Source organism: Ranitomeya imitator, chromosome 2 (assembly GCF_032444005.1).
Source record: "Ranitomeya imitator isolate aRanImi1 chromosome 2, aRanImi1.pri, whole genome shotgun sequence".
In the NCBI taxonomy this organism is placed as follows: Eukaryota; Metazoa; Chordata; class Amphibia; order Anura; family Dendrobatidae; genus Ranitomeya; species Ranitomeya imitator.
The window spans coordinates 40,109,760-40,134,385 of record NC_091283.1 but is presented as its reverse complement, the minus strand read 5'-3'; the positions used below and the strand labels follow the sequence as shown (position 1 = coordinate 40,134,385).

At 43.7% G+C, this 24,626-nt stretch overlaps 1 protein-coding gene across 1 annotated transcript in view; it reads left to right on the top strand.

Moving 5' to 3' along the window:
• Positions 1-24,626, top strand: part of PLEKHG2 (pleckstrin homology and RhoGEF domain containing G2) — a 100,881-nt gene extending 76,255 nt beyond the window's left edge. Inside the window, exons 19-20 of the mRNA XM_069746516.1 lie at positions 15,467-16,760; positions 17,434-24,626. Of these exons, the coding sequence (XP_069602617.1) occupies positions 15,467-16,760; positions 17,434-19,865 (3,726 nt within the window). The 3' untranslated portion in view covers positions 19,866-24,626. The remainder of the gene's footprint in view (positions 1-15,466; positions 16,761-17,433) is intronic.

The window sequence follows — 24,626 nt, the reverse complement described above, 5'->3', positions numbered from 1 at the left end:
GCAGCTACAGCCGCAAAATATTGCACAGTCACACGTCTGGACCCCGAGAGCGTCATAGGCTACGTTGTGAGGTGAAATTTTAACCCTGCGCTTTCCAAATCACCAAACAATTTTGCCCCTATCTACATAATGGGAAAAAGTGAAAGGAAAAGTGTTGGAGGCAAATTGACAGCTGCCAGATGTGAAGAAGGGGGACTTAAAGAATAAGAACGATGGCGCCAAAGAGCATATACCGTACAGTTGGTAAGGTGGGGCCCCGACATGGGATACTCACCACACACGGGGATATGAACACACCCACAAAAGGCGCCACACACTACCACGTGCTTGAACACATATTACCCTCAGCACACATTTCACCACAAATACACCAACCTCGCCACATAAAAGTCGAAACACAAAAGTCGCCGCTCAAAACTCGCCACGCGCAAAACTCGCCACATGCAAAACTCACCTCATGGAAAACTCGCCACACGCAAAACTTGCACACGCAGAAAAATTGCCACATGCACGAAAGTTGCAACACATGCAAGAGTTGCCTCACACAAAACTTGCACATACTCAAAACGCACCACACATAAAACTCGCCACGTGCAAAACTCGCCATGCGCAAAACTTGCTGCACACAACTTGCTACACTAACCTGTCACATGCAACTCGACACACAAAAAGTTGCTACACGCATGTTGCCACACAAAACTCATCTCACAAAAGTCGCTACATGCATGTCGCCACACGCAACTCAACACACACAACTTGACACATGAAACTCGCCCTAAAACACACACAAGTCTGGTATTATCCTTCAAAAATAAAAATCTGATTAATAAGCAGACAAACTACAAGAGCAACAAATGTACCATATAGGAAATACGGCAGCTGTCAGTCACATGACCTGTCTATTATGTGTATGTGTGAGCTAATATATACTGCCAGGGGGAGGGCTTCCTGTTGGCCGGGGATTTATCAGGCTGCCAATAGCAACCAATCACAGCTCAGCTTCTATTTTGCTACAGTTAATTAATCTGAGCTCTAATTGGTTAATATAGGCAACAAAGGACATTCTCAGTATAACAAAGCTAATATATGTTGTGAAATGTTTCTATTAGCTTAGTTTTTGCCTTTTAATAATTACATTTCTATTTGTTTTGTGGTTTTTGTGTGCAGAATAAATTTTTGTGAACACATTCTATTTTGCTAACAGCAGTTATTCACCCGGGTGAAGCCGCGTAATACAGCTAGTGTTCAATAAATTGTAACTTGTTCTGCACAACATAAGCACACACACATTAAAAAGGTATGACTCTTTGACAGAAGTGATTAAAACACAAAATGATAAATTGCTGTCTTCAAAGCCCAAATTGGTTCTTCCTTAAGGCATTACAGGGAACGGGTCATCGGAAAACAACACACTGGTTAAATTAAGATGTTGGGCTAAATGTATTTTTTTTAAATCTTTTGACAATTTTAACTTTTCATATCAATATCTACAATTAAAAATAAATAAATAAAAGTCTAAAAATGTTCACACTGATCATTAGGCTGATTATTGGACTCATAGTTATTGTTGGGCACATGGACATTAGGAGCAATAGATACCTGTGACATCACCTATTGTGAATGGTAGATCGATCCTGTGTTATCTGCTGTATATAGAGGTGTTATCAGTCATTGTACAGGAGGAGGAGGTGAGCTGTGACATCGTCTATTGTGAATGGTGGATCCTGTGTTATCTACTGTATATAGAGGTGTTATCAGTCATTATAGAGGAGGAGGAGGAGGTGAGCTGTGACATCACCTATTGTGAATGGTGGATCCTGTGTTATCTACTGTATATACAGGTGTTATCAGTCATTATACAGGAGGAGGAGGTGAGCTGTGACATCACCTATTGTGAATGGTGGATCCTGTGTAATCTACTGTATATAGAGATGTTATCAGTCATTGTACAGGAGGAGGAGGTGAGCGGTGACATCACCTATTGTGAATGGTGGATCCTGTGTTATCTGCTGTATATAGAGGTGTTATCAGTCATTGTACAGGAGGAGGAGGTGAGCTGTGACATCACCTATTGTGAATGGTAGATCGATCCTGTGTTATCTGCTGTATATAGAGGTGTTATCAGTCATTGTAGAGGAGGAGGTGAGCTGTGACATCACCTATTGTGAATGGTGGATCCTGTGTTATCTACTGTATATACAGGTGTTATCAGTCATTATACAGGAGGAGGAGGTGAGCTGTGACATCACCTATTGTGAATGGTGGATCCTGTGTAATCTACTGTATATAGAGATGTTATCAGTCATTGTACAGGAGGAGGAGGTGAGCTGTGACATCACCTATTGTGAATGGTGGATCCTGTGTTATCTGCTGTATATAGAGGTGTTATCAGTCATTGTACAGGAGGAGGAGGTGAGCTGTGACATCACCTATTGTGAATGGTAGATCGATCCTGTGTTATCTGCTGTATATAGAGGTGTTATCAGTCATTGTACAGGAGGAGGAGGTGAGCTGTGACATCACCTATTGTGAATGGTGGATCCTGTGTTATCTGCTGTATATAGAAGTGTTATCAGTCATTGTACAGGAGCAGGAGGTGAGCTGTGACATCACCTATTGTGAATGGTGGATCCTGTGTTATCTGCTGTATATAGAGGTGTTTCTTAGTCATTGTACAGGAGGATGAGGTGAGCTGTGACATCACCTATTGTGAATGGTGGATCCTGTGTAATCTACTGTATATAGAGATGTTATCAGTCATTGTACAGGAGGAGGAGGAGGTGAGCTGTGACATCACCTATTGTGAATGGTGGATCCTGTGTTATCTGCTGTATATAGAGGTGTTATCAGTCATTGTACAGGAGAAGTGAGCTGTGATATCACCTATTGTGAATTGTGGATCCTGTATTATCTACTGTATATAGAGGTGTTATCAGTCATTGTACAGGAGGAGGAGGTGAGCTGTGACATCACCTATTGTGAATGGTGGATCCTGTGTTATCTACTGTATATAGAGGTGTTATCAGTCATTGCACAGGAGGAGGAGGATGTGAGCTGTGACATCACCTATTGTGAATGGTGGATCCTGTGTTATCTACTGTATATAGAGGTGTTATCAGTCATTGTACAGGAGGAGGTGATCTGTGACATCACCTATTGTGAATGGCGAATCCTGTGTTATATACTGTATATAGAGGAGTTATCAGTCATTGCACAGGAGGAGGTGAGCTGTGACATCACCTATTGTGAATGGTGGATCCTGTGTCATCTACTGTATATAGAGGAGTTATCAGCCATTGTACATGAGGAGGAGGAGGTGAGCTGTGACATCACCTATTGTGTATGGTGGATCCTGTGTTATCTACTGTATATAGAGGTGTTATCAGTCATTGTACAGGAGGAGGAGGTGAGCTGTGACATCACCTATTGTGAATGGTGGATCCTGTGCCATCTACTGTATATAGAGGTGTTATCAGCCATTGTACATGAGGAGAAGGTGAGCTGTGACATCACCTATTGTGTATGGTGGATCCTGTGTTATCTACTGTATATAGAGGTGTTATCAGTCATTATACAGGAGGAGGTGAGCTGTGACATCACCTATTGTGTATGGTGGATCCTGTGTTATCTACTGTATATAGCGGTGTTATCAGTCATTGTACAGGAGGAGGAGGTGAGCTGTGACATCACCTATTGTGAATGGAGGATCCTGTGCCATCTACTGTATATAGAGGTGTTATCAGTCATTGTACAGGAGGAGGAGGTGAGCTATGACATTGCCTATTGTGAATGCTGGATCCTGTGTTATCTACTGTATATAGAGGTGTTATCAGTCATTGTACAGGAGGAGGAGGTGAGCTGTGACATCACCTATTGTGTATGTGGATCCTGTGTTATCTACTGTATATAGAGGTGTTATCAGACATTGTACAGGAGGAGGAGGTGAGCTGTGACATTACCTATTATGAATGGTGGATCCTGTGCTATCTACTGTATATAGAGGTGTTATCAGTCATTATACAGGAGGAAGAGGAGGTGAGCTGTGACATCACCTATTGTGAATGGAGGATCCTGTGCTATCTACTGTATATAGAGGTGTTATCAGTCATTGTACAGGAGGAGGAGGTGAGCTGTGACATTACCTATTATGAATGGTGGATCCTGTGCTATCTACTGTATATAGAGGTGTTATCAGTCATTATACAGGAGGAAGAGGAGGTGAGCTGTGACATCACCTATTGTGAATGGAGGATCCTGTGTTATCTACTGTATATAGAGGTGTTATCAGTCATTGTACAAGAGGAGGAGGAGGTGAGCTGTGACATCACCTATTGTGGATGGTGGATCCTGTGTTATCTGCTGTATATAGAGGTGTTATCAGTCATTGTACAGGAGGAGGAGGTGAGCTGTGATATCACCTATTGTGGATGGTGGATCCTGTGTTATCTACTGTATATAGAGGTGTTATCAGTCATTGTACAGGAGGAGGAGGTGAGCTGTGACATCACCTATTGTGGATGGTGGATCCTGTGTTATCTACTGTATATAGAGGTGTTATCAGTCATTGTACAGGAGGAGGAGGTGAGCTGTGACATCACCTATTGTGGATGGTGGATCCTGTGTTATCTGCTGTATATAGAGGTGTTATCAGTCATTGTACAGGAGGAGGAGGAGGTGAGCTGTGATATTACCTATTGTGAATGGTGGATCCTGTGTCATCTACTGTATATAGAGGTGTTATCAGTCATTGTACAGGAGGAGGAGGTGAGCTGTGATATCACCTATTGTGAATGGTGGATCCTGTGTTATCTAATGTATATAGAGGTGTTGTCAGTCATTGTACAGGAGGAGGAGGTGAGCTGTGACATAATCGATTGTGAATGGTGGATCCTGTGTTATCTACTGTATATAGAGGTGTTATCAACCATTGTACAGGAGGATGTGAGCTGTGACATCACCTATTGTGAATGGAGGATCCTGTGCTATCTACTGTATATAGAGGTGTTATCAGTCATTATACAGGAGGAAGAGGAGGTGAGCTGTGACATCACCTATTGTGAATGGTGGATCCTGTGTTATCTACTGTATATAGAGGTGTTATCAGTCATTGTACAGGAGGAGGAGGAGGTGAGCTGTGACATCACCTATTGTGAATGGTGGATCCTGTGTTATCTACTGTATATAGAGGTGTTATCAGTCATTGTACAGGAGGAGGAGGTGAGCTGTGACATCACCTATTGTGGATGGTGGATCCTGTGTTATCTGCTGTATATGGAGGTGTTATCAGTCATTGTACAGGAGGAGGAGGAGGTGAGCTGTGATATCACCTATTGTGGATGATGGATCCTGTGTTATCTACTGTATATAGAGGTGTTATCAGTCATTGTACAGGAGGAGGAGGTGAGCTGTGACATCACCTATTGTGGATGGTGGATCCTGTGTTATCTGCTGTATATAGAGGTTTTATTAGTCATTGTACAGGAGGAGGAGGAGGTGAGCTGTCACATCACCTATTGTGGATGGTGGATCCTGTGTTATCTACTGTATATAGAGGTGTTATCAGTCATTGTACAGGAGGAGGAGGTGAACTGTGATATCACCTATTGTGAATGGTGGATCCTGTGTTATCTAATGTATATAGAGGTGTTGTGAGTCATTGTACAGGAGGAGGAGGTGAGCTGTGACATAATCGATTGTGAATGGTGGATCCTGTGTGATCTACTGTATATAGAGGTGTTATCAACCATTGTACAGGAGGATGTGAGCTGTGACATCACCTATTGTGAATGGAGGATCCTGTGCTATCTACTGTATATAGAGGTGTTATCAGTCATTATACAGGAGGAAGAGGAGGAGGTGAGCTGTGACATCACCTATTGTGAATGGTGGATCCTGTGTTATCTACTGTATATAGAGGTGTTATCAGTCATTGTACAGGAGGAGGAGGTGAGCTGTGACATCACCTATTGTGGATGGTGGATCCTGTGTTATCTGCTGTATATGGAGGTGTTATCAGTCATTGTACAGGAGGAGGAGGAGGTGAGCTGTGATATCACCAATTGTGGATGATGGATCCTGTGTTATCTACTGTATATAGAGGTGATATCAGTCATTGTACAGGAGGAGGAGGTGAGCTGTGACATCACCTATTGTGGATGGTGGATCCTGTGTTATCTGCTGTATATAGAGGTTTTATTAGTCATTGTACAGGAGGAGGAGGAGGTGAGCTGTCACATCACCTATTGTGGATGGTGGATCCTGTGTTATCTACTGTATATAGAGGTGTTATCAGTCATTGTACAGGAGGAGGAGGTGAGCTGTGACATCACCTATTGTGAATGGTGGATCCTGTTATCTACTGTATATAGAGGTGTTATCAGTCATTGTACAGGAGGAGGAGGAGGTGAGCTGTGACATCACCTATTGTGGATGGTGGATCCTGTGTTATCTACTGTATATAGAGGTGTTATCTGTCATTGTACAGGAGGAGGTGAGCTGTGACATCACCTATTGTGGATGGTGGATCCTGTGTTATCTGTTATGGCTGGTAATTCAGTACCACAATGGACATAGAAGTCAGAGCACATACAGTGATCTGACAATAACCCAAAAACATAGAACAAGCTCTGAGACGTGGGAACTCTGCTGACCGCAATCCCTAATCCTCTCCAACCACACTAGAGGCAGCCGTGGATTGCGCCTAACGCTCCCTATGCAACTCGGCACAGCCTGAGAAACTAGCTAGCCTGAAGATAGAAAATAAGCCTACCTTGCCTCAGAAAAATACCCCAAAGGAAAAGGCAGCCCCCCACATATAATGACTGTGAGTTAAGATGAAAAGACAAACGTAGAGATGAACTAGATTTAGCAAAGTGAGGCCCGACTTTCTGAACAGAGCGAGGATAGGAAAGGTAACTTTGCGGTCAACACAAAACCCTACAAACCACGCAAAGGGGGCAAAAAGTCCCTCCGTACCGACTAACGGCACGGAGGTACACCCTCTGCGTCCCAGAGCTTCCAGCAAGCAAGAAAAACCAAATAAACAAGCTGGACAGAAAAAACAGCAAACAAAAATAACACAAGAGCAACTTAGCTATGCAGAGCAGCAGGCCACAGGAATGATCCAGGAGGAAGCAAGTCCAATACTAGAACATAGACTGGAGGCCAGGATCAAAGCACTAGGTGGAGTTAAATAGAGCAGCACCTAACGACTTCACCACATCACCTGAGGGAGGAAACTCAGAAGCCGCAGTACCACTCTCCTCCACCAACGGAAGCTCATAGAGAGAATCAGCCGAAGTACCACTTGTGACCACAGGAGGGAGCTCTGCCACAGAATTCACAACAGTACCCCCCCTTGAGGAGGGGTCACCGAACCCTCACCAGAGCCCCCAGGACGACCAGGATGAGCCATATGAAAGGCACGAACAAGATCGGGAGCATGGACATCAGAGGCAAAGACCCAGGAATTATCTTCCTGAGCATAACCCTTCCACTTAACCAGATACTGGAGTTTCCGTCTTGAAACACGAGAATCCAAAATCTTATCCACAATATACTCCAACTCCCCCTCCACCAAAACCGGGGCAGGAGGATCAACAGATGGAACCATAGGTGCCACGTATCTCCGCAACAATGACCTATGGAATACGTTATGGATGGAAAAAGAATCTGGAAGGGTCAAACGAAAAGACACAGGATTAAGAACCTCAGAAATCCTATACGGACCAATGAAACGAGGTTTAAACTTAGGAGAGGAAACCTTCATAGGAATATGACGAGAAGACAACCAAACCAAATCCCCAACACGAAGTCGGGGACCCACACAGCGTCTGCGATTAGCGAAACGTTGAGCCTTCTCCTGGGACAAGGTCAAATTGTCCACTACATGAGTCCAAATCTGCTGCAACCTGTCCACCACCGTATCCACACCAGGACAGTCCGAAGACTCAACCTGCCCTGAAGAGAAACGAGGATGGAACCCAGAGTTGCAGAAAAACGGTGAAACCAAGGTAGCCGAGCTGGCCCGATTATTAAGGGCGAACTCAGCCAAAGGCAAAAAGGACACCCAGTCATCCTGATCAGCAGAAACAAAGCATCTCAGATATGTTTCCAAGGTCTGATTGGTTCGTTCGGTCTGGCCATTAGTCTGAGGATGGAAAGCTGAGGAAAAAGACAAGTCAATGCCCATCCTTGCACAAAAGGCTCGCCAAAACCTCGAAACAAACTGGGAACCTCTGTCAGAAACGATATTCTCTGGAATGCCATGTAAACGAACCACATGCTGGAAGAACAATGGCACCAAATCAGAGGAGGAGGGTAATTTGGACAAGGGTACCAAATGGACCATCTTAGAGAAGCGATCACAAACCACCCAAATGACTGACATTTTTTGAGAGACGGGAAGATCTGAAATAAAATCCATAGAGATATGTGTCCAAGGCCTCTTCGGGACCGGCAAGGGCAAAAGCAACCCACTGGCACGAGAACAGCAGGGCTTAGCCCGAGCACAAATCCCACAGGACTGCACAAAAGAACGCACATCCCGCGACAGAGATGGCCACCAAAAGGATCTAGCCACTAACTCTCTGGTACCAAAGATTCCAGGATGACTAGCCAACACCAAACAATGAACCTCAGAGATAACTTTATTCGTCCACCTATCAGGGACAAACAGTTTCTCCGCTGGGCAACGATCAGGTTTATTAGCCTGAAATTTTTGCAGCACCCGCCGCAAATCAGGGGAGATGGCAGACACAATTACTCCCTCTTTGAGAATACCCGCCGGCTCAGATAAACCCGGAGAGTCGGGCACAAAACTCCTAGACAGGGCATCCGCCTTCACATTTTTAGAGCCCGGAAGGTACGAAACCACAAAGTCAAAACGGGCAAAAAACAGCGACCAATGAGCCTGTCTAGGATTCAACCGCTTGGCAGACTCGAGATAAGTCAAGTTCTTATGATCAGTCAAGACCACCACACGATGCTTAGCTCCTTCAAGCCAATGACGCCACTCCTCGAATGCCCACTTCATGGCCAGCAACTCTCGATTGCCAACATCATAATTTCGCTCAGCAGGCGAAAACTTCCTGGAAAAGAAGGCGCATGGTTTCATCACCGAGCAATCAGAACTTCTCTGCGACAAAACAGCCCCTGCTCCAATCTCAGAAGCATCAACCTCGACCTGGAATGGAAGCGAAACATCTGGTTGACACAACACAGGGGCAGAAGAAAACCGACGCTTCAACTCTTGAAAAGCTTCCACAGCAGCAGAAGACCAATTGACCACATCAGCACCCTTCTTGGTCAAATCGGTCAATGGTTTAGCAATACTAGAAAAATTGCAGATGAAGCGACGATAAAAATTAGCAAAGCCCAGGAACTTTTGCAGACTTTTCAATCATGGATGGCTTGGACCTTAACAGGGTCCATCTCGATAGTAGAAGGGGAAAAAATGAACCCCAAAAATGAAACCTTCTGAACACCAAAGAGGCACTTAGATCCCTTCACAAACAAAGAATTAGCACGCAGGACCTGAAACACCGTTCTGACCTGCTTCACATGAGACTCCCAATCATCCGAGAAGATCAAAATATCATCCAAGTATACAATCAGGAATTTATCCAGGTACTCTCGGAAGATGTCATGCATAAAGGACTGAAACACTGATGGAGCATTGGCAAGTCCGAATGGCATTACTAGATACTCAAAATGGCCATCGCCTCGCTTAATACGCACAAGATTATACGCACCACGAAGATCTATCTTGGTGAACCAACTAGCCCCCTTAATCCGAGCAAACAAATCAGATAACAGTGGCAAGGGGTACTGAAATTTAACCGTGATCTTATTTAGAAGGCGGTAATCTATACAAGGTCTCAGCGAACCATCCTTCTTGGCCACAAAAAAGAACCCTGCTCCTAATGGCGACGATGACGGGCGAATATGCCCCTTCTCCAAGGACTCCTTCACGTAACTCCGCATAGCGGCGTGCTCAGGCACATATAAATTAAACAGTCAACCTTTTGGGAATTTACTACCAGGAATCAAATCGATAGCACAATCACAATCCCTATGCGGAGGTAGGGTATCGGACTTGGGCTCATCAAATACATCCCGGTAATCAGACAAGAACTCTGGAACCTCAGAAGGGGTGGATGACGAAATAGACAGAAATGGGACATCACCATGTACCCCCTGACAACCCCAGCTGGACACAGACATGGATTTCCAATCTAATACTGGATTATGGACTTGTAGCCATGGCAACCCCAACACGACCACATCATGCAGATTATGCAACACCAGAAAGCGAATAACCTCCTGATGTGCAGGAGCCATGCACATGGTCAGCTGGGTCCAGTATTGAGGCTTATTCTTGGCCAAAGGCGTAGCATCAATTCCTCTCAATGGAATAGGACACTGCAAGGGCTCCAAGAAAAACCCACAACGCCTAGCATACTCCAAGTCCATCAAATTCAGGGCAGCGCCTGAATCCACAAATGCCATGACAGAATAAGATGACAAAGAGCAGATCAAGGTAACGGACAAAAGAAATTTTGACTGTACCGTACCGATCGTGGCAGACCTAGCGAACCGCTTAGTGCGCTTAGGACAATCGGAGATAGCATGAGTGGAATCACCACAGTAGAAACACAGCCCATTCTGACGTCTGTGTTCTTGCCGTTCAACTCTGGTCAAAGTCCTATCGCACTGCATAGGCTCAGGTTTATGCTCAGATAATACCGCCAAATGGTGCACAGATTTACGCTCACGCAAGCGTCGACCGATCTGAATGGCCAAAGACATAGACTCATTCAGACCAGCAGGCATAGGAATTCCCACCATGACATCCTTAAGGGCTTCAGAGAGACCCTTTCTGAAAATAGCTGCGAGCGCACCTTCATTCCATTGAGTGAGTACGGACCACTTTCTAAATTTCTGACAATATACCTCTATTTCATCCTGACCCTGACACAGAGCCAGCAAATTCTTCTCTGCCTGATCCACTGAATTAGGCTCATCGTACAGCAATCCGAGCGCCAGGAAAAACGCATCAATATTACTTAATGCAGGATCTCCTGGCGCAAGAGAAAATGCCCAGTCTTGAGGGTCGCCACGTAAAAAAGAAATAATGATCCTAACTTGTTGAACTGGGTCACCAGAGGAGCGAGGTTTCAAAGCCAGAAATAGTTTACAATTATTTTTGAAACTCAGAAATTTAGTTCTATCTCCAAAAAACAAATCAGGAATAGGAATTCTTGGTTCTAACATAGAATTCTGAACCACAAAGTCTTGAATCTTTTGTACTCTTGCCGTGAGCTGATCCACACATGAAGACAGACCTTTAATGTCCATCGCTACACCTGTGTCCTGAACCACCCAAATGTCTAGGGGAAAAAAAAGGCAAAACACAGTGCAGAGAAAAAAAAATGGTCTCAGAACTTCTTTTTTCCCTCTATTGGGAATCATTAGTACTTTTGGCCTCCAGTACTGTTATGGCTGGTAATTCAGTACCACAATGGACATAGAAGTCAGAGCGCACATACAGTGACCTGGCAATAACCCAAAAAACAAGAACGAGCTCTGAGACGTGGGAACTCTGCTGACCGCAATCCCTAATCCTCTCCAACCACACTAGAGGCAGCCGTGGATTGCGCCTAACGCTCCCTATGCAACTCGGCACAGCCTGAGAAACTAGCTAGCCTGAAGATAGAAAATAAGCCTACCTTGCCTCAGAGAAATACCCCAAATGAAAAGGCAGCCCCCCACATATAATGACTGTGAGTTAAGATGAAAAGACAAACGTAGAGATGAAATAGATTTAGCAAAGTGAGGCCCGACTTTCTGAACAGAGCGAGGATAGGAAAGGTAACTTTGCGGTCAACACAAAACCCTACAAACCACGCAAAGGGGGCAAAAAGTCCCTCCGTACCGACTAACGGCACGGAGGTACACCCTCTGCGTCCCAGAGCTTTCAGCAAGCAAGAAAAACCAAATAAACAAGCTGGACAGAAAAAACAGCAAACAAAAATAACACAAGAGCAACTTAGCTATGCAGAGCAGCAGGCCACAGGAACGATCCAGGAGGAAGCAAGTCCAATACTAGAACATAGACTGGAGGCCAGGATCAAAGCACTAGGTGGAGTTAAATAGAGCAGCACCTAACAACTTCACCACATCACCTGAGGAAGGAAACTCAGAAGCCGCAGTACCACTCTCCTCCACCAACGGAAGCTCATAGAGAGAATCAGCCGAAGTACCACTTGTGACCACAGGAGGGAGCTCTGCCACAGAATTCACAACAGTTATCTACTGTATATAGAGGTCTTATCAGTCATTGTACAGGAGGAGGAGGTGAGCTGTGACATCACCTATTGTGGATGGTGGATCCTGTGTTATCTGCTGTATATAGAGGTGTTATCAGTCATTGTACAGGAGGAGGAGGAGGTGAGCTGTGATATTACCTATTGTGAATGGTGAATCCTGTGTCATCTACTGTATATAGAGGTGTTATCAGTCATTGTACAGGAGGAGGAGGTGAGCTGTGATATCACCTATTGTGAATGGTGGATCCTGTGTTATCTAATGTATATAGAGGTGTTGTCAGTCATTGTACAGGAGGAGGAGGTGAGCTGTGACATAATCGATTGTGAATGGTGGATCCTGTGTTATCTACTGTATATAGAGGTGTTATCAATCATTGTACAGGAGGATGTGAGCTGTGACATCACCTATTGTGGATGGTGGATCCTGTGTTATCTACTGTATATAGAGGTGTTATCAGTCATTGTACAGGAAAAGGAGGTGAGCTGTGACATCACCTATTGTGGATGGTGGATCCTGTGTTATCTGCTGTATATAGAGGTTTTATTAGTCATTGTACAGGAGGAGGAGGAGGAGGTGAGCTGTGATATCACCTATTGTGGATGGTGGATCCTGTGTTATCTACTGTATATAGAGGTGTTATCAGTCATTGTATCTCGGGAGGAGGTGAGCTGTGACATCACCTATTGTGGATGGTGGATCCTGTGTTATCTGCTGTATATGGAGGTGTTATCAGTCATTGTACAGGAGGAGGAGGAGGTGAGCTGTGATATCACCTATTGTGGATGATGGATCCTGTGTTATCTACTGTATATAGAGGTGTTATCAGTCATTGTACAGGAGGAGGAGGTGAGCTGTGACATCACCTATTGTGGATGGTGGATCCTGTGTTATCTGCTGTATATAGAGGTTTTATTAGTCATTGTACAGGAGGAGGAGGAGGTGAGCTGTCACATCACCTATTGTGGATGGTGGATCCTGTGTTATCTACTGTATATAGAGGTGTTATCAGTCATTGTACAGGAGGAGGAGGTGAGCTGTGACATCACCTATTGTGAATGGTGGATCCTGTTATCTACTGTATATAGAGGTGTTATCAGTCATTGTACAGGAGGAGGTGAGCTGTGATATCACCTATTGTGAATGGTGGATTCTGAGTTATCTTTGTTTTCTAATAATTTATAATTGTAATTGTCTGATAATGAGACCGCTGAAAAGTCTTTTGTACGGAACAGGAAGTAAGACTCTAGTGGCCAGTGTGTAAATTGCACGATTTATGGTATGTTGTAGTTTAATCCTTTTGAAAATTGAAAAACAAAAACATTATCAAAAATTAAAAATACTCTACCATTCAAAAGTTTAGGGTCACCCAGACAATTTTGTGTTTTCCATGATAACTCATACTTTTATTAATCAAATGAGTTGCCAAGTGAATTGAAAATCTAGTCCAGACATTGACAAAGTAAAAAAAAAGATTTTTATTTGAAATAATAATTTTATCCTTCAAACTTTGCTTTCGTCAAAGAATGCTCACTTTGCAGCAATTCCAGCATTGCAGACCTTTGACATTCTGGCAGTTAATTTGCTGAGGTAATCTGGAGAAATTTCCCCCCCATGCTTCCAGAAGCCTCTCCTCAAGTCGGTTTGGTTGATGGGCACTTTTTTGGCACCATACGGTCAAGCTGCTCCCACAACAGCTCAATGGGACTGAGATCTGGTGACTGCGCTGGCCGCTCCATTACAGATAGAATACCAGCTGCCGGCGTCTTCCCTAAATAGTTCTTGCATAATTTGGAGGTGTGCTTTGGGTCATTGTCCTGTTGTAGGATGAAACTGTATGGCATGGCGATACAAAATGGAGTGATGGCCTTCCTTATTCAAAATCCCTTTTACCTCGTTCAAATCTCCCACTTTACCAGCACCAAAGCAACCCCAGACCATCACATTACCTCCACCATGCTTGACAGATGGCATCACACTCTTCCAGCATCTTTTCAGTTGTTCTGAGTCTCACAAATGTTCTTCTGTGTGATCCAAACATCTCAAACTTGGATTCGTCTGTCCATAACACTTTTTTCCAATCTTCCTCTGCCCAATGTCTGTGTTCTTTTGTCCATATTAATCTTTTCCTTTTATTAGCCAGTCTCAGATATGGCCTTTTCTTTGCCACTCTGCCCTGAAGGCCAGCATCCCGGAGTCGCCTCTTCACTGTAGACGTTGACACTGGCGTTTTGCGTGTACTATTTAAGAAGCTGCCAGCTGAGGACTTGTGAGGTGTCGATTTCTCAAACTACAGACTCTAATGTACTTGTCTTGTTGCTCAGTTGTGCAGCGCGGCCTCACACTTCTCCTTCTACTCTGGTTAGAGCCTGTTTGTGCTCTCCTCTGAAGGGAGCAGTACACACCGTTGTAGGAAATATTCAGTTTCTTGGCAATTTCTTGCATGGAATAGCCTTAATTTCTGAGAACAAGAATAGACTGTCGAGTTTCACATGAAAGTTCTTTTTTTCTGGCCATTTTGAGAGTTTAATGGAATCAGCAAATGTAATGCTCCAGATTCTCAACCAGCTCAAAGGAAGGTCAGGTTTATAGGTTTTCTAATCAGCCAAACTGTTTTCAGCTGTGCTAACATACTTGCACAAGGGTTTTCAAGGGTATTCTAACCATCCATTAGCTTTCTAACACAGTTAGCAAACACAAATTACCATAAGAACACTGGAGTGATGGTTGTTGGAAATGGGCCTCTATACACCTATGAAGATATTGCATTACAAACCAGACATTTCCAGCTAGAATTGTTATTTACCACATTAAAAATGTATAGAGTGTATTTCTGAATCATTTAATGTTAGCTTCATTGGAAAAAACTGTGCTTTTCTTTAAAAGTAAGGACATTTCTAAGTGACCCTAAACTTTTGAATGGTAGTGTATATATTTACCATAAAAATAGATTTAAACAATATTCCATTGTCTGATAACATATCCCCTTTAAAGTTTCATTGCAGCCTACAATTTGTCTATGTGGCCCTCAACAGCAGAACATGTTGTACACCTCTGCCTTAACCAGTCATTGACTTCTCCTATCTAAATAACAATTTGTCTCAAATAAACATAAATAATATATTCTTCCTTCTTCTAGGAATCTGAAACCAGAGAACTGAGACAATCTAGATCCACAGAAGATCTCGCTGAGACTGAAAGAACAAGCTCTGCCTCACTTGGTGAGACCCCAGAAGTATCGAGTGGGGATTTTGCTTCTTCGGACTCTGCTGATTTGGAGCCTAGTCAAGATGGTCATGAGGTTCCTTCAGACAAAGACTTGCAGACCAAAGAAAATGTAGAGTCCCCTGTGGAAAATACTCAGTTGGAAGCGCCTAAGCAAGCAGCCGGTGACACCGTCATCTGCAGAACGGATGAAGCTAAACTTGAGAAGGTTCAGCTCTTGGTATTACCCGGTGAAGATGAGGAAGAGTCTTCCAAGACTAAAGAGAAGGATGAAGGAAGGGAAGTTTCTGAATTGCAAGATGAAGGGAAGATCGTCCCAGAAAAGAAAGAAAAAAACATGAAGGTGAAAAGAGATTCCACCCTGACGCCAGATGATCGGCTATTAATTGAAAGGATCAAAAATTACTATGAGACTGCAGATGCTGGAGCGTCGTATCTGAGCAAAGAGGAAAGCATCTCCTACATTCCCACCGGTGTGGTTAAAGACTCCATCCTGAGATTCAATTACATTCTGCAGCAAGAGGTAAAAAAAGATCGAGAAAAGAGCAAATGCAAGACAAATGGGTGTGCTACAGAGTCAAAGCTGGCAAACTGCCAAAGGAAACCGCCGTCCCAACCTGCCGAAGTAGCCAAAATCAAAGCAGAATCGAACAATGAAGGATCGGAGCAAGAATCAGAGTACAAATCCTGTGCCGAGATACGAAAGGCCTGGAAAGAAAAGGAAAAGCCGAGCAATGAGGAAATGGAACGAGTGCTGAAAAGAGGGAAACTGAGGAAGAAAGATATGGAGGAACTCGGTGGTGAGCTGGTCATTGTCGAAGAGTCTGATTTAGAAACTGAAAATCAGTCGCCAAGAGAAAATCCTCAGATGAGGGAATCGGTGAAGGAACCACAGAAAGTCACTTTGGAAGATAATCTCAACAAGCAGGATTTTCAGGCGAAGGATTTGCCTACTGACACGAATAAACCCACTTTCTGTTCTTCCAGTATTAGCCTCTATGACGCGGACGATATATGTCTCATTGAAAACTCAGAGAAAATAATTAACAAAGTGCAACTGCTGGCAAAGATGTACAGCGAGAAGATTGGCAGGATGAAGACTCAGAAGAAGAACGGGGGCACCAAGACATTGGAGGCTCAGAAGAAAGCCACAGTAAAGACCCAACCTCAGGTCATGGAGGAAAGCACTGGGGAAAGAAGAGTGACAGGTAGGGATAAACAGGAGGGTTGTGATGTGACTTATAATCAGAGTTTTATAGGGCTTGCTTCAAAAAGAAGTCAATTCAGCTCCCCTGGTGCTCAGCTACACATTTTCTGTTCAGGGAAAGTCATCCATATATGTGGCCTTCGATGTAATGCGTAGTTGCACCTGGTGTACCAGAGTAGATCTCCATTCTGGCACATTTATCTTGGGAACCCTTTTCCCCCTTCTATGGCATAAAGAAGGGGTTGTACATAGGCTCGGGAATAAATGTCTCCCAATGATTTCTCCTTGCCTGGCTGAACATGATTGACAGGTCTCTCCCAAGGAGGAGCCCAAAAGGTGGGATACCATTTGATGTTTCTCCTGAGATTTTCCATTATTGAACTATAATTTCTCTAAAACACACGTTCCCGCTAGACCAGAGCCCACTGAATCTTCTTCTACCTACTGGCAGCCCCTGATTAGTAGGACATCATCATTGCGGTATAATACAAGCATGACCGGATGCCAAGCCTACTAATCACAACAGGCACCAGGGATGTAGGTAGGAGAAGGTTCACATGGCCCTCATCTAGCGATCACGGACTACCAATGTAGGGTCCTGCAAATCTTTTTGCTCAACTGTACTACTGTCAATATATTTGTTTTCATGCGTGTTTTTTTTCCCCTTCATATAGAGCCCAAGCTGTATGGACATCTGATGATTCATGAAACTTTGCTTCATATTAATTGCGTTCAAGAAAATGGTGTCATCCATCCTGCCATACGTGAGAGTGCTTTGGATCTTCTCAAAAAGGAGTCTTTAATGACTACGTATCCTGCAAAGGAACAAGTCTCATTACTAAAACCACCTGAAATAGATCAAGTAGTTCTACCAACACAGGAAGAGTCTCCGACAGAAATAAAGGAATGTCAAGAGCTGTCGTTTACTGTGTGTAAACAAGAAGAAAAACTGCTCACAAATTATGACTCTGCTCCTCAACCAACATCAGCATCCAACGAGAGCTTTTCAGACAACTTCTGTGCATCCAAAACATACTTAGCAGATGATAAGAAGACACCTTTGACCCGCGATGGTTATGAGGAAAGGGAAACAAGTGCATTAGAGATCAATGTGCCTGAAACAGTCAACTACTTAATGGCACCAAATACACTTCATGATGAATCATCACCGGCCAGTTCAGAAATCCATGAAGAAAAGCAGATCGATTTATTGACATCCGAGGGATCCAACAACCACTTAAATGCTCCTGACGTTACAAATAAGGCAGGAGAAACTTCTGATGAAGGCCCAGAGACAACGGTTGTTGTAAATATGACGGAGCACGTAGATACAGCGCCAAAAACTGAAGCCAAAAGTGATGACCCACAAGCAGGTCTACCATCTAGTAATTCGTATGAAACCAACTCCCATTCTCCTGCAAACACTCCAGAGACTAACAACCATTCAAGCACAGACTATAACTGTATTACATCATACAGCGGACCTGAAAGTAACACCTCAGAATCGCAAAAAGTCCATAAAACCAAGGGAGTGTCCTCAGCAGTTATGGATGTGATGCAGCGTCTGCAGCTCGACTCCTCACTTTCTACTCCATCCCCCAAGAACATAAACACTTCAAAGAATCTAAATATGGCTACTCGCTCATCATCATTCAAAGGAAACACATCGACGGCCAAAGAATTTCAAACCATAGCCAAGCCAAAGTCCCAAAATAAAATACAGCAGGCAGTTGTAGCAACCCCTGGCCTTTTATCTCCTTCCATTTTGCATAGGAAATTGTCTAGAGCAATAGCAATGTCTAAAAATGACCTTGAGCCTCTGCAGGCCCTTCCTAGAAGACCCCTCATGACAAAGTCTAGAAGTTCAGACAGCGACACACATACTCCGGTCATAAAGTCCCAACTCTCCAATCCTGGCCCATCGCCATACAGAAATTCCCTTTACTCTGGACTTTTACTAAGCGATCCAAAACCCAGAGCCCTTAAGAATACGTTGTTTGTCGAGAACCAAAAAGATGGTGAGACGAATCAATTAAATTCCAAAATAACAAAAAGTATTTCATCAAATGAAGGATCACACAAGCCTTTATCTTCAGTTTACCAAAAGGGAAATAATGCAGACAGACCATTTTGTCTTTCTCCAGGTTCACCGGTCCTCATAGCAATTCCTTGTCCTGCATCCATTAGGCAAACTCCGGCGTCCACAGTTTCTGAACCAAATTCACGGGTCCAATCCCCTCTGACATTGCGCTCTAGAATGTTTTCTCCTCCTCCAAGCCAAAACGCAATATGTGCAAAATCTCCCCGTGCCCCTTCCTTCTCTAAGACAAGAGCATGTTCATTTACTCCACTCTCCTTTAGTAACTTAGAGCGTTCATCTTCATCATCGGCAAACTCTACTCCGACGTGCACAAGCCCCCCATCTCGACCATGGTCTCCTGGATTCCCTATCCATTCCAGGAAATCCTGTGGCGGTAATGTACACAGCGCTGCAGACAATCCGATCAGCCCAAGGGAGCCATATTCACCTGTTGGGTCATCGAACGAAGAAAATAATTTTTGGTGTTCGAGCAGATCGCCTCCATGTTTGGCTTCTGATTCGAATTCCCATACCACTGGAATCAGTGCTCACGAGTTAACCAGCATCCACTGGCCTGATGTCCGAGAACTACGCACAAAGTACGGGCCCTTCAAAACCCCCAAATCATCAAGTCTAGAGAAGAAGTATGAGTTGAGGTCTCCATCCTCATTCAGACAATGCAAGTCTCTGGATGAAGGACCAAACCTATTCTTCAACAACATGAGTTCTTTGAATTTTGCAGCTTCACATTCCCCGACAATAGAGGCTGGCGAAATCATGGAGCTTTATGAAAGTACGGAGAAGTTGGACTCTTCTGACCCAAAAGAAAAATCCACCTTAAAAGCAAGTTATTCTACCACTGTTAACATACAAATCGGTGGTAGTGGCAGAATCGCATCTTTTAGTAATGCTCAGGTGAGTCTAACGCACCCCCTGCTACAAGCTCCAGAGACTCTCTCTTCAAGGAAGATAAACATTAATGGAAGCACCTTAGAGCATAAAAATGTGAATTACAGGAAAAAATGAGGAGGGAGGGGGGGTCTTCAGTATAAGACACATGTTCTCTAGAGGAACAATGAAGAACAGTGATACATGCCAAAGATAAATCACAGTATTTTACCAGTCTGCACTTTCTATGTAAAGCATTGTTATCATGTGCTAATATGGCGGACCACAAGTCTGTCGAACAGAAGGACTTAATGTTAGTAGTTTCCTTGATATTGCACTTAATGATCTGTCTGAAGATCTTTGTATTGCCAAACGTACCCTAAAGAAAACATAATAGCTCTCTGTACAAACCCTACATCCACCCTATCAATATGGACGCGAGACGATCTTTTACTACGGTCATTTTATCGCGTTGTGTACTGTCTCATAGTACAGGGTATGATGGATAACCTTATGGGATACACACTGTAGAAATCGCTGATTATACACGTACCGTCTAGAAAAACCAAAATGTTCAGAATTGGAAGAAAGCTCTGACTCCTGGTGAATGTTCTTTTTTCACCAGATCAATGTCGGACTACTCTTGTCCATCAAGATATAACGATTTGAGTGGTAAATTCAGCCAAAGTTTGAGTGAAAATAGGTTCTTCTGCTGGACCTTCTGGGTGCTGGTGTAGACATGTCTGAGCCTGGGACATCTAGGGGAACCATGTCTGGTGGGCTGGTCCGACACTTCAACACAAGGGGTATTCTCATTCGAAATTATCAGTTTTGTGTCTTCCATTGTTTATTCCATAACATTCTGGGTTTACGTGAGACATCAGCTAATTTCAACTGATACAGGTCATGAGATGATTTTGGCATACAGGAAAGACTCAAGGTTTTCTCCGTGAAGAAATACTTGCTACTTACTGAAAGGTCTGTAATAGTTGTGGTCTTAAAGCAAGCGCATATTCAACTTCTTCTATGGGTAAAGACGGGAACAACATTTTTGCAAATTTGCTCAAAAACTCCCGTTATCCAAATTACTCCAAGCATGAGCAATCTGAAGACAAAGCAATTAACATTCTCATTAGCATACGCATCCCGTCAGCAGGCCAAAAACTCTTCTATCTGCGGCCCGCACGCTATGGAAAAGTGTAGATTCCTGAAACGAGCGTGATGACTAAGTAATGAGCAACTTTTTACACCTTTAGCCACTTTTTGAAGGTATCATGACAGATTCTTATGGTGGTCTATTGAATTGTGGGGGGTTTCTACTTATCTAAAACGGGTGTATTGCATTTCGACACAATCACTTGTCTTTGAGAAATCTGTGCTGTACTAAACATGCAGGCTCGGTCAAGCATGCATATTTATAGGGAGCTTGGGGGAGATATCGGCCAAATTACGCTTTTTTCTGACAAACTTAAGGTGTCCATACACACAGGGTCGGCCCAATATGCTGATTTTGGCTTTACTGGCCAACTGTCTTACATGTCTACAGGTGTGCTTCTTCCCAGACAATAGACATTAATGGAAATAAGGATTGGACATGATGGATTTCCACAGGCCCAATCATTTATTCTCATGGGAGATAGACTTGTTACCTTCTCCGCATTGATACGAGATGCGTGAGAGTCGGGATCTATAGCTGTCGAATAAACAAGCAGTTGGACGACAACTATTAAAAGATGTCCGTCATGTTCTCCGCCAACATTTTTTCACCAACTAGACCAATAACTTACCATACAGTGAAATCTGGGCCAGGTGCTGCATCTGCCATATTTTGAGCACTTACTGTAATGCCGCTACCATAGGAGCAGCTTAAATCAAATTCTTAAAAAAAAAACACAACCCAACGTTTACATGTCCTCGTCCTCGGGGAAATCTGAAGTCACATCTTTTTTTTAACCAATACCTCCAATAAGTAGCGGAGCTTACATTTAAAAATTGCAAAAAAAAAAATTGTCAAAGGGAAACCAATGAATAGATGTTCATACATTGTTATGACAAGGACAAAAGCGATCAAATGTGTCTCATGATCTAGCTTGTCCGATGCCTGGTCTCGCGGGTGGTGGAGCTATATTCCACCCCACAGTTTACAAGGGATCCTAGCAGTAGACCTAGACCCAATACATAGGCCCTCTAACACAAAGTGGAGAACCCCTTTAAGATTGTGTTTTTTTGTTTGTTTATTTAAGTTGGTGGCAAGTTTAGAGAATGTAGAAACCCTGGAGATGCAATGTAAGGTATGTGTGCGCTAGTTAGACTTGGCTTAAGACTGTGATCATGCTTTGTCCTGGGAACAGCTTACTTTAAATGGGTTGTTAACTATCCACAGGATACATAATATGTGTGTGATCGTTGGGGGTCCGGCTGCTGAGCTCTTCCACCAATCCCCAAAACCAGGAGTTGAGTCCCAAAGTCCCATAATTGAACGGCGAGGCAGTGAGCATGTGCAACAAGAACGCTAGATAGCAATAGTCGCACATGCTCAGTGACGCCCTGGCCACACAGGGAACCTGCAATCAGCCCCTCAACCATACATTTATCACTTATCCTTAAGAAGCAGTGGCTGCCCACTCTGGCTAATATTTGCAAGCCCCCCGTTAAGTCCAAATGCTCTAAAAGACTCTTTGTAGAGAAGTGTTTTATTTGGAACAATCCTGTTAATTTAGAATAAAAAACTCTAAAATGTATGCGTTATATTCCGGAGCTGCATTCGCAATTCTGCAAGGCTTCAGAGCTGACATCTGCCGGCATCCCCAGCTGACTCTCTACAGCAATATACCGTAGTGTAGACAAAAGTATTCCTCCGTCTATTAAGTGCAGACTGTACATGTCGGGGGATGTGTCAGCAGAACTATGAATGCAGCTCTGGATTATATAATACAGGTTGTGACTTGGGATCAGCACAAGAAGACGAAGTAACAAGCAACTTTTTTTTACACCTCTGTGAGTGAGTGAAGCTCGGCATGAGGAGGAGGGCAGCGTGCGTCTCTTAATAGAATGGATAGAACACCAGTCTTCCTAAATTTTCCCCTTAAGTGTCTGGAAATTCGCATCTAGTTAAAGAACACTCATTAGAGACATCGCTAGCTGATTTTGTTGGAGGAGACTCAAACAAACGGCTTAAGTTTGTCATAGAAGGGGATCCTAGGCAGGTGAACCCCTGAAGATGTCTGCACAAAACAACCTCTTTAAAGGGGTTGTCCAGAACTATTTTATTTTTTTTACTATGGGCCTAAAAACTAACAGGCAAGTAGTTGCAAATTACCTGCCTGTTCTACCCGCCATGTGCTCAGAGCAGCCACCGACCGCTCCTGCTGGAGATTCAGCTGCTCCACGTCGGCAGAGCAACTCTTATCCTGGGCTGCTCTGTCTACGTGGTGAGACTGCCGATGTCACACTGATTGACAGCAGCCTCCCTGCAGTTTGGCAGTGGGGAGCCGGCTGTTAATCAACACGACGTCAGCTGTCAGCAGTGAACAGAGCAGAGCGAGAGAGAAGCCGCTGCCCTGTCGATGTGTCGTCTGCGGAATCGCCAGCAGGAGTGGATGAAGCTGAGCACAACAGGCAGGTAGGTAGTAACAACCACGTGTCTGTTAGTTCTTAGGCCCATTGTAAACAAAATTAAATAGTCTTGAAGAACCCCTTTAACTAATCGCTGAAGCTACAACTCTGTGTCCAGACACTGAGGCACACAACTCTGCCTGCCTCTCTCACAGCAGGAAATCCCAGCACAATCGGAAGCCAAGCAGCAGATATTTATTCATTAGAAGCCCTCATCCAGCAGTTATTACACTCTTACATATATCAGAGCACGCTGAAGACACTCTGTTAGCACCCGAGCATGCTGAGATAACATCTTATCCGAGCACGTGCGCTCATCGCTATTTAGTATCTTAATAATAATAATAATAAGCACTTTCCTATAAAAATCCATATCATCTTTCCTCTATGATGCGTCAAAAAATACTGGCAATTTTGCCCTAAAATTATTATTTAAAAAAAAAAATGCAATATAATCAAAGAGGGGCAGAAAAAAAACACAAAACAAGTGATACAAAAGTGCAAGATTACAAATAAAAAGTCTCCCTTTGTCCAAAAACAGCACTGACCCTGTCTACAGCTCGTGCCCGATATTAGAACTCAGCTCCATTGAAGTGATGGTTGCAGAGCTGCAATACCACACATGGCCTGTCCACAGGGGTGGCGCTGTGTTTGGCACATAGCAGTCATGTCTTTCTAATCCCAGACAACCTCATTAATCAGTATTAGACCTTTATGAACTCATTTCCAGCTGCGTGTGTGATGCAATTTTGCGCATAATGGTACCACAACCGAGAAAATGTATCGTACATGCCGAAGACTGTCGGACCAACGCTGATTTCAAGCTTTTGTCTTAAAAAGCCAAGTCATTCTTGGAGACTACCTACATAACAAATCAATCAGCACTCTACACGAAAATGTGGGTTGCAGTTTGGGGGAGCAGGTGACAAGTGCTCGCCCTTTAGGCCACATTTCCATGGGGTAATGGCGGGGGACACATTCTCGCCACTGTGGTGTTGTACAGTAGAATATTTGTGGACCAATTTGACTCCACTTCCAAATGGTACGTAGCAATAATGTGTGGCGATATCACATATTCTTGGCCTCCGTTGTGAGATCAGGCCGCACTACGGACTGAGCCCCGGGGTATCTATACTGGGGTGGTGTAATATAGACTCACCCGTGTAAATAACCATGAGCAGTTATTAATCCTCATTACTTGTCGGCTCATTTTATGTAAGTGTACGTTACATTTCTGTAATCGTTTTGTATTGTCAATAAAAGAAGCTCTTACCGTTACCGGAA